This window comes from Saimiri boliviensis, chromosome 4 (genome assembly GCF_048565385.1).
Source record: "Saimiri boliviensis isolate mSaiBol1 chromosome 4, mSaiBol1.pri, whole genome shotgun sequence".
Classification (NCBI taxonomy): Eukaryota; Metazoa; Chordata; class Mammalia; order Primates; family Cebidae; genus Saimiri; species Saimiri boliviensis.
The window spans coordinates 37,793,847-37,811,536 of record NC_133452.1 but is presented as its reverse complement, the minus strand read 5'-3'; the positions used below and the strand labels follow the sequence as shown (position 1 = coordinate 37,811,536).

Sequence of the window (17,690 nt, the reverse complement as noted above, 5' to 3'; positions counted from 1 at the left end):
TTTTGCATAAAAGGTATGTCCAAGATTTCCATTATGGAAATGGAAAGTTGGAGATGATTTAGAAGAGATTCTCTGAGTTTGCAGTTATGTGAATATGTGAATAAAGATCGGCAGTTGCTTGTTGTCTGAAAATTTCTGAAGAGAGGATGGCCAGCAGTGATAACTTCCCTCATCAGGGTGAGAAGGAATCTTGTGCCTGGAAATGAGATGGGGAAAGCCCAACTCAGTCTCACTTTAGGAACCTGAGAAATAGGAAAGAAGACTTCAGTATTCACTGCTCACTGAAGCTCATGAGGGGTTAGAGCAAGGGCAGGGGTGATAGGACTAACCAGTGATTGGCCCTCCTTAGGAAGCCACACTTAAGTTTGGCTATCCAGATAGATCGTGGGGCTAAAGAGAGACATGTCTGTCCCTCTGGGAAGGGTTTCCCAATGATTGAGCAGGCAAGGAGAAAGTGATCACCGACCCAAGGAAACTAGACCCAATATTTACACAGTCTCATCAGTAGGAGCTCTTAGCAGCAACCGTATCACCCCAAGCGAAACCAGGGATAGCTTCCTATCCAGTTACATGTGACATGATATGTAAGGGAAACCTGCTTCTGTTATCCTTCCAGGAGCTCCCTTCGACACTTAGGAGCTAGATGTAGAAGAGGAAGGAGGTGGGATATGAGATGAGGGTGTATTCGTCCAGAGACTGTTTGCATCTCCTCCCACCAGTTGCCCTGTTGGTACTGCAGCCTGAGACTACTTTTTAACTAATAAACTCTATATTTTAGAGCAGTTATGTATGTTTATGCATATCTCTGTGTGTGTGTATGTATATATATATATATATTTATGCATGTTTATGTATAAGTAAAATGAATGACAACAATGATACAAGGGAGGAATTCAGATTACTTGTTATTGTAAAGTACTTGTACTACCCATGAAGCCATATAGTGTTATATGAAAACGAACCTGGATTTGTTGTAAATGTATATTGCAAATTCTAGGGCAACCGTTAAGAAAAGTTTTACAAAAAAAGTACAATTGATATGCTAAGAAAGGAGAGAAAATGGAATCATGTAAAATGCTCAGTTAATCCCACCAAAGACAAAAACCCGGTGGAACATAAAATGAAACAGAGAACAAGGGCAACACGTGGAAAACAGTAACAAACATGGTAGATATGAAGCCAACTGTATCAATAATCACTTTAGATGGCAGTGGTCTAAATACGCCAATCAAAAGACAGAGCTTGTGAGAGGAGGTTAAAAACACACCGGGCATGGTGGTGAACTCGTGTAGCCACAGCTACTTGGAAGACTTAGCGGGGAGGATATTGAGCTTCGGAGTTCATGACCAGCCTGTGCAACATAAGGAGACCCTGTCTCAAAAACAAACAAACAAAAAACCAAGACCCAACTAATTATTGTCTGTAAGAAATCCACGTAAAATAGGTTAGGCTCTGACAAAACACCCATAGGTTAAGCTCTAGTAAAATACTTTCTGCAGTGGGTAAGACCTGCAAAAAATGGTTCTCAGATATATTTCAAAATGGTTACTTTCTTTCTCTTACTACTGGAAGTGCAAAGAATTTTTTCCCCACTATTTTGGGAGATAAAACTCCCCCAAAACATGTGTGGGTGGAGGGACAGGGGGCCCATGACTGTTTCTGGGACCACTTTTTATATAAACCAATCTCTAAATTGAAGTTCAAATACTTGTGTGTTGGTGAAAGAGAAATGGAGTTATTCCGATACTTGTGAGTCATTACTTTTTTTTTTTTTTTTTTTTTTTTTGCTTAAATTGTCTCAGTTTTAATTATTGGGAGCTCTTTCAAGTTGTCTTTTCAGTATGAAACTAGTATTTTTTCAAGAATTTCTTACTTGTTGGTGCCACAAATTTTTGCAGGTTTATCTTGTATTTTCTCTGCCTGAGCTGTGAAATCAGGCATTTTTCCAAAAAGCCCTAGTTCCTTTTATTGGACATTACTGAAATCTGGGTTCTATGTATGTTAATTGTTCCGGGGGTGTCACAGCTCCTAGGATTGATCATGGTTAAGTTGACAGAGATAGAAAATGCACATACAGCTACTTGTATATATAAACACATTCTATATTTATTTCTGTGTATATGTGTACATATATTAAAACCAAGCTCTCACAGTTGCTCATTACTTACCTTGATTTGGCTTGACCAAATGTTAGTAAGGCTTCTCGCCACAAGCCCCAGAACTTTATCTTATACCCAAGCTTTTCAGCAAGTGGTAAAGTACAGAATATCTTCTCAATGGCTCACTTCAAGAACCTAGTGACCAAAGAGAATAAAAATTTACTGTTAAAATGCCACTCTCATGCCATCTGCTTAACCCCATTCGCTTGCTCCACTCTCCCACAAACTTCCTGCTAGCCCTATTTACTTCTTGTAAAAGAAAGGCCTTTTTCTGTTTGACCTTTAGACTTTGCCACTCCTGTAATTATTATACATGAGTATTCTCCCTATTGCAAAGTCCCCTTCCCCACCTTGCATTGCAGTTGATACTTGAAAAACACAGGGGTGGGGAGTGCTGACTCCTTGCACAGTTAAAAATTCACATACAAATTTTCACTCACCATAAAATTAACTCTTACAAGCTGATTGTTGACTGGAAGCTTTACCAACAACACAAGCAATAATAGATTAACACATATTTTGTGTGTTACATGTATCTGACATTTAATTCTTACAATAAAGTAAGAAAATAAAATAAAATGAAAAAAGCATGATTAAGAAAATTATATGGAAGAAAAAATATATGTATTACTTATAAGATGGGAGTGGATCATCATAAAGGTCTTCATCCTCACTGTCTTCGCAATGGGCAGGCTGAGGAGAAGGGAGAAGAGTAGGGGTTGATTTTCCTTTCCTAGGGTGACATAGGCAGCAGAAGAGGTGCACACACTTGGTGTATCTACTACTGAAAAAAATTCATGTATTAGTGGATTTGTGCAATTCAAATCCATGTTCTTCAAGGGCCAACTGTAGACATTTTGACTTAAATCTCTATTTTAAACTGGCTTTTAAAAAATTTGACCACTTGTTCTACTAATGCCAACCCAATACTGCAGGTGTTTGAATTAATCAATTAATTACCTTTATTGAAAAAGGGTCTATGATCTTTTATAACTTATATTTTCCTCAAGATAGATTTGTAATGAAATAAAATCTAACTATTATTGAAACTAAGAAAGAGGAAATGGAGGATTCATTGACAACGGAGTGTTTCTATCTGGGTAACAAGTGGATTAGTACTGCTGGTAATAGAAATGCAGGATCACACAGAAGCTGGTTTTGAGGGAAATTATGATGCTATCTTAGTGTGGAGGGTAATAAGACCAATGGTCTTTTTCTTTTTCTTCAGAATCAAAGATGATTCACCTAAGCATGTTTCAACAGAACCAAAACAACATCCTCCACCCTAAAGATGCTTCAAGTAGATGATCACCTGACCAAGCTCTTTTAGATACACCCAGTGGTGCTTTCAGATGTATCCCAGTAGAGCCTCTTGGCTGCTGCTCCTGGCCATGGCAGCTTCCACTGGTTGCTCCTTCCAACAGCGGTTAGCATGGGTTTCCATAGCAGCAACTTCCAGCAGCCACTCCTATTGGCCTGGGTCCTTACCACCAGCAGCACCTCCCAGCAGATCTGCCTGCTGGTAAATGCTGCTCCGAGTGACTAATGACTTCCATTCCCCTAGAATCTCATTCAGTGAATCCTAAAGTCTTCGACCTTGAAGGAGCTAGATCACAAAACATCTTCTCTACAAAACGGCTGGATTTCTTCAATAGCTAGAGGGAGCGTTTGATTTCTAGCAGTACCCTCAAGCCAGGTCTCAGTAGGCTCCTTATGAAGCCCTGTGGGACCGTTAGAATGCCACACAGTTTTTTGAAAGTTCTTTATTAGCTCCATCAGCTGCTATACATGCCTCCGGTGGAGAGTCCCATAGACAGGCATTCTGGACTTCAGGCTTGAAAGATTGGTGAGTGCTTTCTCATCAAGGGGGTCCTCTATGTACTCCAGTTAGCTGAACCACTTCTGCATGTGGGTAGTCACTAGACTACCATGTTAGGGATAGTGCAACAGAAAGACTAATACCACAGATATAAAATTGACAGACTTAAACTAAAAAGGATGAATGCCAACAAGAAGTCTTAGGAGTGAACTACGAGTGTGTGTCATGTCATCCAGGATCCCATTCCTAGTTGCCTTTCCCCCTTTCTTTTGCCGTTCACCAAGGCCATAGGAATGTACATTCCCAGTTCTCAGGCAGAGCTGTCCTCCCTAGAAATTGTCTCCCAAAGATCACACTAGAAAGCATATAACTTCTTCCCCCAAATAGCAAAAGCAAGGGAAGCCTAGCATTGGCTAAAGCCCCACATGCCTCCTTTCTCTATCCACATCCGGATATTGATGTTGAGGCATCTATGTAAACAGCATCCTGGAAATTGGCCCAGACCTCCCAGGGCTCCTTGACATAAATATGCAAGCTTGCCTAATAACTCTGAGTTTAAAATTATGAGTGACATAAAACAATCTTCACACTGGGAATCATCAGCCCAAATTATGGTTAAAGGTTAAAAACAAACAAATAAATAAAATATGAAAAACACCCACAAACCAGTCTTATGTTGCAGAAAATATTTCCTAAGTCCTTGGATTTAATGGCATTTTTAGAGCTTGATGCTACCTCCCTAGAGAGGATATAACAAATACTGAACAAGGATGACACAGATAAGAAAGAATTTAGCTAGGGAGGAATTCAGATTGGGGAGAAAAATAAGGAGTTCGTCCTATTCTCATTTAAAAATAAATCCCTCTGGAATGACATAAAAGGACATTTTTTAAAAAACTAAAAAAATGACAGTTTATCTTTTCCTTTTTAATGCTGAGTGTTTCAATTTTAAAGGACTTCAGTTCTAAGAATATATATTGGATTGAAAAATGGAGAACATTGTTAGTGGTGAATGAAGATTTTTAAGTTCAAAATGTTGATCAAAATTTCCTAATTCAAATTGCTTTTTTGACTCTTGGATTACATATGGTTTGTGTTACGTGTCTGTGTTTCCGAAATTCCAACTTTTTCATGGAGCACAGCGGCAGGGAGTGTTAAATTGGGACACTTTACGCGTTTTTGGTATTATTTTTATAAAGATGATGATAGACTGCAGGCTACTTGAAAATACAAGATACTGAGTACAAAATGGTCCTGAATCAATTAGATTCATAGGCCTTATTATCATTCTCTTTGTCTTTATTGTATCTTGGACTAAAAATATAATTACTACAGTATGTATTTATAGCCCAGCTTTTGCAGGGAAGAGGCTTAGATGCCCTGACATTCATCAAACCTAGTTTCTAGTATGAAAGTGAGTCTATGCAGAGTAATTTTTTTTTTAAAAGCTGAATTTGCTTAAAAAATTTATTCACATGTGAGTAAAAATGACTGAAAATTTTATCTCTTCCCTTCTTTTGGCTTCTTCTGCCCTGTTCCAGGACACTTCATGAACTAGTGTCTCTAGCTTTTGGTTTTGTTAGTTTTTGTATTTTTTTTTAACTAGGTAAAGGTAGAGTGGATAAGAGCAGTTTTTGGTTCCAAAAAGTGTATTTTCTATTTATTAGTCTGTCGGTATCCTGCTGAAGTATACACACGCATGATGTAATGTGTTGATAACCCTTATTGCTGAAGTGGAACATACACAGTGAGATGTTATTTTCCTCATGGGATGCCAGAAACCTTAAAATCTTGTCACACTCTATAATTAAATGATGTTGATTGAATCCCATTATATATACATAAATATATAGTTTCAATAGTTTCTATTCATTAGTTTTACTTTGGAACTACCACTTAATGAATAAGCCTGCTGATAAGTTAATACAAATGTTAATGTTTAAAGAGATCAACCCATCCTCTCAGATTTAAATAAAAATTGACATGAGTACACATCTGATGTTAAAAGGGAAATTCAGTGACCTCCTAAGACATTTGCACATTTTGAGGGAATTTCTTCTTATAGGTACTTTTATCTTTGAGTTTCTACCGTCATTAAATAGTCCTTCTCATCTCCCATGTATACGGTGCTGTAGAAATTTAATTATGCAATGAAACTTGTTATGTGCGTTATGTGTTATTTTTTCAGGAAGTCATCTGAAATATTTAAAAATACATGTTTTCTAATTATAAGGAATAACTACTCTTTGGAAATTATGAAATATAATAAAGATGAAAAAACTAACCCCTAGATAATCACTTTTAACATTTTAAAACTGCTGAAGAAAATGTGGCACATATATGTCATGGAATACCACACAGCCATAAAAAAGGATGAGTTTATGTCCTTTGTAGGGACATGGATGAATCTGGAAGCTATCATTCTCAGCAGACTAACACAGGAACAGAAAACCAAACACCACATGTTCTCACTCATAAGTGGGAATTGAACAATGAGAACACATGGACACAGGGAAGGGAACATCACACACCAGGGCCTGTCAGGGGGTAGGGAGCAAGGGGAGGGAGAGCATTAGGACAAATACCTAATGTATGCAGGGCTTAAAACCTAGCTGACGAGTTGATAGGTGCAGCAAACCACCATGGTGCATGGATACCTATGTAACAAACCTGTAGCAAACCTATGCACATGTATTCCAGAACATAAAGTTAAAAAAAGAAAAAAGTGCTTAAATACATGTATTTAATTTTTAAACTTTTAATTGAAATATAATATACATTTAATAATGTGTGCCAAGTTCTCTCATGCCCCCAGCTCCAAAGTAACCACTATCCTGACTTTATCACTATTTAGTTTTGCTTCCTCTTCAATCTCATACAGATGACATTATGCAGTGTGAATGCTTTTGTGCCTGACTTCTTTCACTCACCATAATAGCACTTTTTAAAAAGAGATTTATTCTGAGCCAAATATGAGTGACTATGGCTCATGACACAGCCCTCAGAAGGTCCTGAGAACATGTGCCCAAGGTGGTCAGGGATCAGCTTGGTTTTATATGTTTGAGAGAAACATGAGACATCAAATGCATTTAAGAAACACATTGGTTTGGTCCAGATTGGGGGCACGGAATAGGAGACTCCCAAGTTATAGGTGAATTTAAACATCGTCTGGTTTACAATTGGTTGAGTTTGTCTAAAGACCTGGGATAGGGGCCCGACACGGTAGCTCATGCCTATAATCCCAGCACTTTGGGAGTTTGAGGAGGGTGGATCACCTGAGCTCCCTCTCCACTAAAAATACAAGCAATTAGCTGGGCGTGGTGGTGCATGCCTGTAATCCCAGCTATTGGGGAGGACAAAGCAGGAGAATCGCTTGAACCCGGGAGGTGGAGGAGGTTGCAGTGAGCCGAGATCGTGGGAGATCGTGCCACTGCACTCCAGCCTGGGAGACAGAGCAAGACTTTGTCTCAAAAACAACAAACAAACAAAAAAACCCTGGGGACCTGGGATAGATAGAAAGGGAATGTTCAGGTTAAGTTAAAGATTGTGGAGCCTCAAGTTCTTCTGAAGTCTTACAGTGGCTGCCTTTAGAGACAGTAAGTGGCAAATGTTTCCTGTTCAGATTTTAGCTCATCTCTTTAAGATTGGGAGAGTCTGGAAGAAAAAGATCTAGCTCTGTTAATAGAGATTCTTTAGAGGTGCAGATTTCCCCCCACAAAGAACAGCTTTGCAGCTTCATTTCAAAACGTGACGAAGAAACATGGAAAAATGCACTTTTTAATTGATGTAGTTCCATTATATAAATATTCTACACTCTATCCGTTTTTCTGTTTATACAATTCAGATTTTTACTTTCAGTTTTTGGATGGATGAAACTGCTTTGAGAATTTTGTGTGTTTTTGTTTTTGTTTTTGTTCTGACACAGAGTCTTGCTCTGTAGCCAGGCTGCAGTGGAGTGGCACAATTTCAGCTCCCTGCAACCTCTGCCTCCCCGGTTCAAGCAATTCTCCTGCCTCAGTCTCCAAAGTAGCTGGGACTACAGGCCCTCGCCACCACGTCCTGCTAATTTTTTGTATTTTAGTAGAGAGAGGGTTTTACCATGTTGGCCAGAATGGCCTACATCTCCTGACCTCGAGATTCACCAGCATTGGCCTTCCAAAGAGCTGGGATTATAGGTGTGAGCCACTGCACCCCACCAATGCTTCTCGTTTGTTATTAACTCCTCTTTGACTATCTTTTAAACATCGAATATAGAAGATGTGTCTATATGTCTATTGCTTTGGATTCTATATTTAGGTTTAAAATCTGACAGTATTTTAAGAATTTAATTTACTTTTTTTTAGTCTTAGAAACAGTCTGTACATAATTAGTATGATTCATGAGTTAAATAATAGTGATACAGAGGAAAACCATTCACCATTTTATTTATGGCTTAGAGAAATGAAGTAAAAGAAAACACTGAACATAAAATAAATATGTGTATTCCCTAGAGATTCTATGTGTGTTACACATACTCCTTAGCATGTAGCTAATTAAGATACAATGGCTTGAATAGCTAAGTCATTTACTTGTTTATGTATTGTTCTATCTAACTGAAAATAATAAAATACTTGAACACTTTTTGACATATTCTTTGCTATTTTTTAATGAGATGAAATATCTGTTTTTTAAAAAATCTCTTATATGTTCATTTCAGAAAATTGGAAAAAGTTAAAAAATTATTAAAAGAAATAGAAAATTACTTTAAACTAACTAATTACTTTAAACTAATAAGATGAGCACTATTGACTATTGATTAAAAATTTTATTTTTTTAGTGGAAGCGCTCTTTAGGTGATGTTAGGGGTTGGTAAAGATTCAGCCTGTCTTTTCTGAGGCATGAGAGATGTGTAATACACACACACATGCACACAAAAGATACTGAAGTCATCAGAAAAAATTATATTTTGTGTATACTGAATCAGTTCCTTATCACTCCCAGGTGACCAATTAATTGTTCTTCTTTAACTGTTATTATGAACTAATGAATGTAAGCTTAGTCAATAGGCCTAATGAGGCCTTAGTCAATAAACCTTTCTCATTCTTATTAAAACTCAATTGTGTCATTTTTAGTAGGAGTCTCTTCAATTTTTCTCCAGAGTCCTTTTGATAAGATCTTAATGGCATCTGTTAACTTCCTTATTATCGAATACAAATGGATGTTCTAAGCATAAATGAATTTATCTTATACATTTCTTGCCCCAGACTTGGAATCATTCATTCTCCAAGAAGTCCTAATGTCTTTAGGGGAAAGTAATATTTCAAGAGTAAAATCTGGGCCTAGGGATATTCACTAGTCTTGAGTTGTCATTCTGACTAAGCTCTTCCATAGGCAGATGTAGGGGGAAAAAAGTGTGTGTGTGTGTGTGTGTGTGTGTGTGTGTATGCTCACGTGCCTTTTAAAAGAGAAAATACCTCATGAATTGGTGCTTATATTTCAGTTCAACTTCAGGACTACAAACTTTACTAAGCAGTTTTCCATTATATTTCTAATTTCTGACTTTTTCACTGAGAATTCCAGTAGTCAAGAACACTGGGGATAGCGTTAGAATATTCATGATGGCTAATTCGCTTTCTTACACATTTCCCACCTAACAGTCCCAGAATAGCGATATTAACACCACCACTATCACTAAAAGCAGTTAAATATTTTTTGTAGGGGGAGGCAAATGCTATCTCCATTCTCTCTTCCACTTTTTATGGTTGGACTCTGTGCTGTCAGAGCAGATATCCCTGCTCTGTGTGATTTTGTGCCTGGCTTCAATTTGTTTCCCTAGTCCTTTTGATGTGATCTTAATGGCATTTGTTAACTTCCTTATTATCCAATATATATGCAAGTAAATACTTATGCAAATAAATATATGCAAATAAACATGCAGAGATGGTCCACTTTTTGCACTGTATATTGTACCTTCTTGTTTTTAACCTTCATTCAGTCTTAGCTCTAAAGGTGAGCTATTCAATTCTCACTATCCGTCCTTGTATTAATTAGGATATCTGCTCTGACAGCATAGAGTACAACTACAAATAGTGGAAGAGAGAATGGAGATAGCATATGCTTCTCCCTCCAAAAACAAAACAAAACAAAACAAAAAAACTGCTAATAGTGATAGTGGTGGTATTAATATTGCTATTCTGGGGCTGTTAGGTGTGGAATGTGAGTCCTTATCTCTCTTTGAGCTTGTTTGCTAGGAGGCTCCTCTGGAAAGGCTCATAGGAACAATATGCCCTGAGTTCTCAGATGTTTTTAACAGTTTGTCTGTGTCCTTCATTCTTGAAAGTCAGTTTTAGTGGATGAAAATTTCTCGACTCTCATTTTATTTCCTTAAGTATCTTAAATAAGTTATTCCATTTTTTTCTGGCATAAAGTATTGCTGTAAAAAAATCTAATGATGAGCTCATTTTATTTATTTATTTATTTATAGGTTTGTGTTCTTTTTGTCTTCATGTTCAAATAGCTTTTCCTTTTTCTTTAAATTTCAGCAGTTTTACTAGAATGTGCTTTGGTGTTGGTTGATTGTTTTTTTTTTTTTTTTTTTTTTTTGAGACAGAGTCTTTCTCTGTCACCAGGCTGAAGCACAGTGCAGTGGTGGGATCTTGGCTCATCACAACCTCCGACTCTCTGGTTCAGGCGATTCTCCTGCCTCAGCTTCCCAAATAGCTGGGATTACAGATACACACCACCATGTCCAGCCAGTTTTTGTATTTTTAGTAGAGACAGGGTTTCACCATGTTGACCAGCATGGGTTGTTGGTTGATTTTATTAGGCACATGGCATGTCCTTTTAATATGTGCTTTCAAATACTTTTTTATTCTAGTAAAGTTTTTTTGACCTACAGCTTTTAAGGTTTTTTTCTTCATTTTTAAGTATTTCTGCCGTCCATATATTGCATTTTCTTTGCCTATCTACAATATTTATTGCTTTTTATTGAAATATTTTTATTTCTTCTTTTACATTTAAACATTTTTTCTTCTTGTCTGTTAGAGTTTATTCACTCTTAGTTCCTTCTAGTTTGATATAGTTCCTTTATTTCTTTTCTTTTTTTTTTTTTTTTCAAAGATGGGGTTTCACCATGTTGGTCAGGCTGGTCTTGAACTCCCGACCTCAGGTGATCCACCCTCTTTGTCCTCCAAAGTGGTTGGATTATAAGCGTGAGCCACCATGCCTGGACAGTTCCTTTATTTCTAAATCTCCATTGAGTTCTGACACTCTATTCTTAAGTTTTGCTAATTCTGATTTATGTTGCTATTTTATGTCATTACTCATTTTCTTACTAGTATCATTTATGTACAGCATCATTTTCTTAATGTTCTTTTGAAACAGTAGGGTATAATTTTGAAATATTAGGGTATAATGTTTTGTAGATATGTATTTCTCACACTTTTTATTATCTGCATAAATGTTTTTCTATTCTTCATTTTATTTTTTAAATATAGTGACTATGGGATTTGGCTTCAGTAATTTTGTTTTCCTAATTTATATAAAATTAGTTTTACTAAAGTTTGCTGAGGAAGGAGGTTTGGTTTAATTTTCTAAATTCAGAGACCTCCCTCTTTTATTGTTTTCATGTATTATTAAAAATATTGCAGTTTACTTTCTGCTATTTTGAACCTCTGTTTCCCTCCTCATTTTAATCTGAATCCTTTCATGTCTCTGTTGTCCCTGACCCAGTCAATTTTTATTTTATTTTATATTGACAGATAAAGTCATAATTTGCCAAGTAAAACATGATGTTTTGAAGTATATATACATTGTGGAATGATTCAATCTAGCTAATTAACATACGTATTACCTCATATAGTTTGCATTTTCGTGCTAAGAACACTTTACAACCATTCTCTTGGCATTTTTCAAGAAGGGAATGTATTGTTAACTAGAGTCATCACATTGTAAAATAAATCTCTTGAACTTATTCTTACTAAGTGAAATTTTGTATTTTTTGACTAACAACTCCCCAACTTTCCTCCCCGACCCCAACACCCTAGCAGCCACCATTCTACGCTCTACTTCTATGAGGTCAACATATGAGTTGATTCCACATGTGAGTGAGATTGTGCTATATTTCTCTATCTCTAACCTGGCTTATTTCGCTTAACATACCGTACTCTAGGTTCATCAACTTGTCACAAATGACAGGATTCCCTTCTTTTTAAATAAGCAGTATCCCATTGTATATATCTACCTCATATTCTTATCCATCTGTCTGTTGATGGACACTTTGGTTGATTCTGTAACTTAGCTATTGTGGATAGTGCTGCAATGAAATGGAGGTGCAGATATCTTTTCAACATACTGACTTCTTTTCCACTGCCTATGTCCCCAGTAGTGGGATTGCTAGATCATATAGTCATTCTATTCTTAACTTTTTGTGGAACTTTCTCTTTGTCATAATAGTTGTACTAACTTACATTCCCGCCAACAATGCACGAGGGTTTTTTTCCTCCACACCTTCGCTGACAGTAGTGTTATCTTTTGTCTTTGTGATAGCAGCCATTCTAACAGGTGTGAAGTGATAGCTCATTGTGGTTTTGATTTGCATTTCCCTGGTGATTAGTGATGCTGAGCATTTTTTCATATACTTGTTGGCCATTTGTGTGTCTTCTTTTGAGAAACATCTGTCCGATGACCTGCTCAATTTAGATTCCACTTCCAAGAGTGTGAGGGTACTCTCCTGGGAGGGAGCCCTGTCTTGTAAGCTTTGTTGGAGTGCTAGGCCAAACCCCTACTAGGTTCAACAGCTGCTCTCAGCCCGGCTTACTATATATCTAGTGAATACTTGCTGGCAGTTTTAGAGCTCTCGTGTTCTCAGAAGCATCAGATACCTTGTTGTGTCTCTGCTTTTCTCACACACGTGCTGACACAGTGCTGGTTTTATGATGGTTGATGATTTGGCACCCTCTCCCAATATTTAGGGGTCAGAGTGTGCATTGCCGTCTAATTTCCATGTAAATATTGCTTGTGGGATTTTTGTTTTGCAATCTAATGACTCTTTTTTTTAATGTGGGTATTTGGAAAATGTGAAATCTATGCTTTTCCTGCTACTTCTGTATTTCCAGAATGCTCTAATCCAGCACAGTCAGGCTCGTTTATGATGCATGGCCCTTCATCTTTGCAGTCAGGAATTAATGGACTGAAAGGAAGTGTGAACTAACAGTGTATTCTGTGTGCATGCCTATGTGTATGTGTGCATGTGCATTTATTTGGGGAAGTGAGGTGCTGCTGCTGGCAGCATTGCTATATACAGATGTGGGTGTATCCTTAAAGCCCAGTGTTTTGACCAGAAATTCTTTTCACATTCTGAACACAGGAAGTTTTCCCTTTGGTTTGTGGTGTGGACATTTGTTTGTAGAGCTAGTCTTTATTTTCAGGGGTATTTTTGTCTGTCTGAATGACACTGGAACTATACCATTGCTAACTACCTTGGGAAAGGTTAGTCTGTCTACTTTTTTTCCCCCTAGAATCCACAGCTATCCTCATCGGGAGAACATTCTAGTTGCCTTTGGTGTTATTTCTTTTGTTCACCATTCATCTTGCTTCACTCTATAGTAGAGTAAAAACCTACCTGGCTAAGTACAATATTGTTTCCACATCAGGCTTCTTGAACAATTCCATTTTCTCATGTATAAACCACTTGGTAAAGTAGGATCCATTAATCTGGAGGTCTGATAAAGCCAAAGACTTGGGCAAATGGAGGAATCACTTTTAAGACAAATTTCTATTAATGTTAATAAATGGAAGATTTGCTCATCCTCCCTTTTCTATTTATGCCATCTATTTGTTGTTGGTTGTCATGGCAACTGAAAACATTATTACACAAAATAAGACTTATGAAATAGCTCCATTTAAACAAGGGTTTCATTTCATAATTTTCAGATTTAACAGTAAGGTAATGAAGTTCAGAAACAGACCTAGAGCATAAAATTTTTTAAAAATTTAAACATTTTCCATGTGCAAGGCATGTAGACTAGCTTGTAATTTGAAGGGTTGGAAATTAACCTGTAATGGCCAGGGTGGTACTGAATGTCAAAAGGACCAAGTATAATACAACAAGGTTAATGGAGACTGAAGTAATCTAGAGAGAACTGAATTTGAAGTGTCTACAAAGTTCTGTGAAGATAAAAGAAAATGCCCGTGAAGTCAATGTGATGTGTATGCCTGCAAGTCTGTGATACTTGATTCAGTGTGAAGTATGTTTACATACAAGTTCTATGGAATAATCAATGTATTAATATATAGAATAATAAAAGATATTTAGAAAATTATTGGTGAATTATCTTATGATGAACAAGAACTTCCCATTTAGGCTCCAGAAAACCCAGAAATGTTTAGAAGGATGAATGAATAACCAAGCCCTTTATAGAAAAAATATATACTTTATTTTCAACTAGAAAGGTGCAAACATGTAACTTTTGGTCACACTCTCAACAAATAAACTGTCTGAAAAACAGTCATAGTCAAAGTAGAAACAAATGCTTCCAGGTGAAAAAACTGATCAGCTACATAGAGCCACTCAGCTTTTAATAAAGGCCATTTGTTCATTAAAAGAGAGGCTACCACATTTCCTACCCAGAAATCAGCCTTACAAGGACATTGATGCCTCGCCTTTGCAAACAATCTGTTTTGACGGACTGTCATTCTAACTGAGCAGAATTTCCATGTAAGTATCCATTTCACGCTTCGAATGATCAGACAAGTTTTACATTCTACCTATGGTGTTCAGAAATTGAGGCTAACATTGAAATATCAAAGCATTAAAAACAAAAATAAAAAGGCACAAACTTTAAATTAACTTAGATAACTGTACATATATATATATATATACACACACATACACACACACACAATATTTACAATATAAATTTAAAAAAATCTGGCTTGTTACAGGCAAATTCACTTGCCACAAGCTGTCCAGTCTAATCGACAGGATTCCGATTCCTGAACAGTGTCATTTGAATCAGAATGTCAGAGCTGAATCTGCTGTTCTGACTTAAAGAACAACTTGACTCAGTCTCTTGATGGCTGGAGAATGCACATCCTAGCTGTCACTGGAGCTACAGGCAGGTCAGTGAGCATGCTAAAGTTTTCCTTCTCAATTACACTTCAAATAGTAGGCACATTTCTCATATAAGATGCTATCTGATGATACTAACCTTTCTGCTGGTACCCTCCCACTGCTACTAAAGCCCCACCTATAATATACATTCTGGTGCTGTGTACTAATGTAGTTCCACTGTCAAGTCTTAACATTCTTCAAACCAGTGTCTGGGGTTGATAGGCTATTTGTTTGGCATGGCACAAAGTTTTTGAATTGGGTGGGGATTTTTTCCCCCGTTTGAAAAACAGATTTAAATAACCTGTGCTACTGAAATCATTTTTACGTGAAAATGAGATGTGAATCAGTTCAAGTTCCAGTCTAATGAGTTAATGTCTCTCACTCTGGCTTCACGCCATGTCTCCGTACATCTTCCTGTGGTACAGTGACTCAAAGATGTCATTGTCTCCAGGACAGTTGTAATGGCAGGCACAGGTCTTGATGAACATCATGTTCTTCTTCATGACCTCGCCGTCAGGGCACTTGAACTCCACGGGCAGGGTGGTGGTTCTGTGGGGGGTGCAGCATCTGCCGTCGGTGCACACTCCGCAGAATTTAGCTCGGTATGTCTTCACACTGGTGCAGCCAGAAAGCTCAAACTTGACAGGCTTGGAGATTTTCGGGGTACGGATGCACTTTTTGCCCTTCTAAGGAAGACAAGGGAAAAGGGGGGGGGGTGAGAATCAATGACTCTACAAGAGGAGTGCCTTTCTTCAACCCTCTGTGTTTTAGTCTTCTGTTGTCTGACTTCTGTTTATATTTTGAGGGGAGGAAGTTTGAGTCTCATTTGCTATGTCCAAAAATAGACAGGGCCTCTCTTGGAATGTCTTGAATTAACCCTGTGGAAGATTTTGTAGTGGAAAACTGGTGGTTGCTATTACACAAGCTCTCATTCCAGCAAAACAGCCCAATAGTTAGATATTTTGGGGGATAACGGGCTTATACTAGCAAGAGTGGCAAGTTGGGTCGTAGCCACTGCTTTTCCTGTGAAATAGCGTTAACAGGAGCAGCACGTGTACCTTAATGTTTTCTTCCAGGTCGGCTTCACAAGGCCTGACCATGCAGAGGCGGCTCTGCTTCTCCAGCCGACAGGAGGCGTTGTCATTGGTAACCCGGGTGGAGATGCCCATCCCACAGGTCTTGGAACAGGCGCTCCACTCTGTGGTCTGGACCAGGCAGTTGGCTCTAATCATAGTTGGGTCTGGACCAAACGTGTCTTCCAGTCGGTAAGCTGCGAGAGCAGATCACAAAAACACCAGGTAAAACGCCTGAATAAGATGTCTCCCCCACCGACCCCCCCGTTCCCTTGGCACAGTCAGGACTCCCTCCCTAGGAGAGAATCCCGACCCTGACTTAGAGGAAGACTCGACTCACCGGCGAGGGCAGGCCCAACCACGGTTTGGTCCTTGGGCTCGTCACACACCCACTCCTCGCAGCATTTCCCGGGCAGCTTGACCCTCCTCGGGAAGGGGCAGTCGGGGCTGGGCAGGCGAACGTCCATGCCGCACAGGGGCATGCAGCCCACCGCCCCGTCCAGGCACGTGCACTGGTACTTGCAGCTGCTCTGGAAGGACTCTCCGCTCCGGTACACGGTGCCACCGAAGATGCAGGGAGCACCGTCTTTGGCTGGAGAAGAGGAAGGGAAGAGGGGGAGGGGGATGCAGAGGTCAGGCATTGCGGCGCTGCCGCATCAAGAGCGTCCGGGATGCGAGCCGGGGTCCGGGCTGCAGGGGGCGGGCTGGCAGCCGCTGGAGAAAGAAACTCGGTCGGAGCGGTTTCTTTTCCCAGCGGGCGGGTGGGCGTGAGGGAAGAAGCGGCCGGACCCCCAGCGGCGGGGGCTGCGGGTCTTACCCGTGCACACGCCGATCTTGCGGTTGGCCGGGGAGCCGAAGTCGCAGAAGAGGCCCTTGTGCGGGTCGCAGGGGTCGCGCTCGGTGCACAGCTCGCCCAGCTGCTTGGCGCAGACGCGGCAGCAGCCGCAGCCGTCCAGCACGAGGCTCACGCCCGCCGGGCAGCGCGGCGCCGGCTCGGCCGGACACCGGCACGGCCCGCTGCAGTTCTGGCCGACGGCCGGCTGCGGGGAGGACGCGGCGGTCAGCGGCGCTCGGTCGGCGGCGAGCACGCCCTCCCCGGCCGGCCCCGAGTCCCGCCCTGGCAGCCGCTGGCCGCGGCGGGGGCTCCCGGCGCTTACCCGGCTGCAGAGGGCGAGCAGGAGCGCGAAGGCGACGCGGACGGGGCCCACGCCGGCGGCGGTCATGGTTGGTGCCCTGCGGGCGGAGCGGAGGGCGCGGCGGCGGCGGCGGCGGCGAGCGGGGAGCGGCGCGGGCGGCGGGGCCCGGGGCTCTGGCGGTGGTCGGAGGCGGGGACCGGGACGCGCCGGGCTGTCGTCTCGGGCTGTCTGTCGGCCGGGGCGGCTGCCGTCGGGCTGGAGGGTGGAGTTGCACTGGCTGCCTCCTCTCGGCGGGGAAGAGTTGTTGTGTGAGGCTGGGACGGGTGGCCCGAGACTTTTATACGCTTCAGGCGGCCGCGGCTCGCCAATGAGCTGAATGGAGTCCTACACAAACAGGGACATTCCTCGCAT

General features: G+C 40.3%; 2 protein-coding genes across 2 annotated transcripts in view; one reads left to right on the top strand and one right to left on the bottom strand.

The window, feature by feature from the left end:
- The window catches only part of ENPP3 (ectonucleotide pyrophosphatase/phosphodiesterase 3), a 286,041-nt gene that overhangs the window by 267,867 nt on the left and 484 nt on the right, over positions 1-17,690 (top strand). The window lies entirely within an intron of this gene.
- Positions 14,371-17,590, bottom strand: CCN2 (cellular communication network factor 2). Its single transcript, XM_039465624.2, has 5 exons — positions 17,301-17,590; positions 16,961-17,183; positions 16,484-16,735; positions 16,129-16,340; positions 14,371-15,756 (listed from the first exon to the last, which is right to left on the bottom strand). Exons 1-5 carry the CDS (start codon positions 17,364-17,366, stop codon positions 15,460-15,462), a joined length of 1,050 nt encoding a protein of 349 aa, XP_039321558.1. The 5' UTR covers positions 17,367-17,590; the 3' UTR covers positions 14,371-15,459.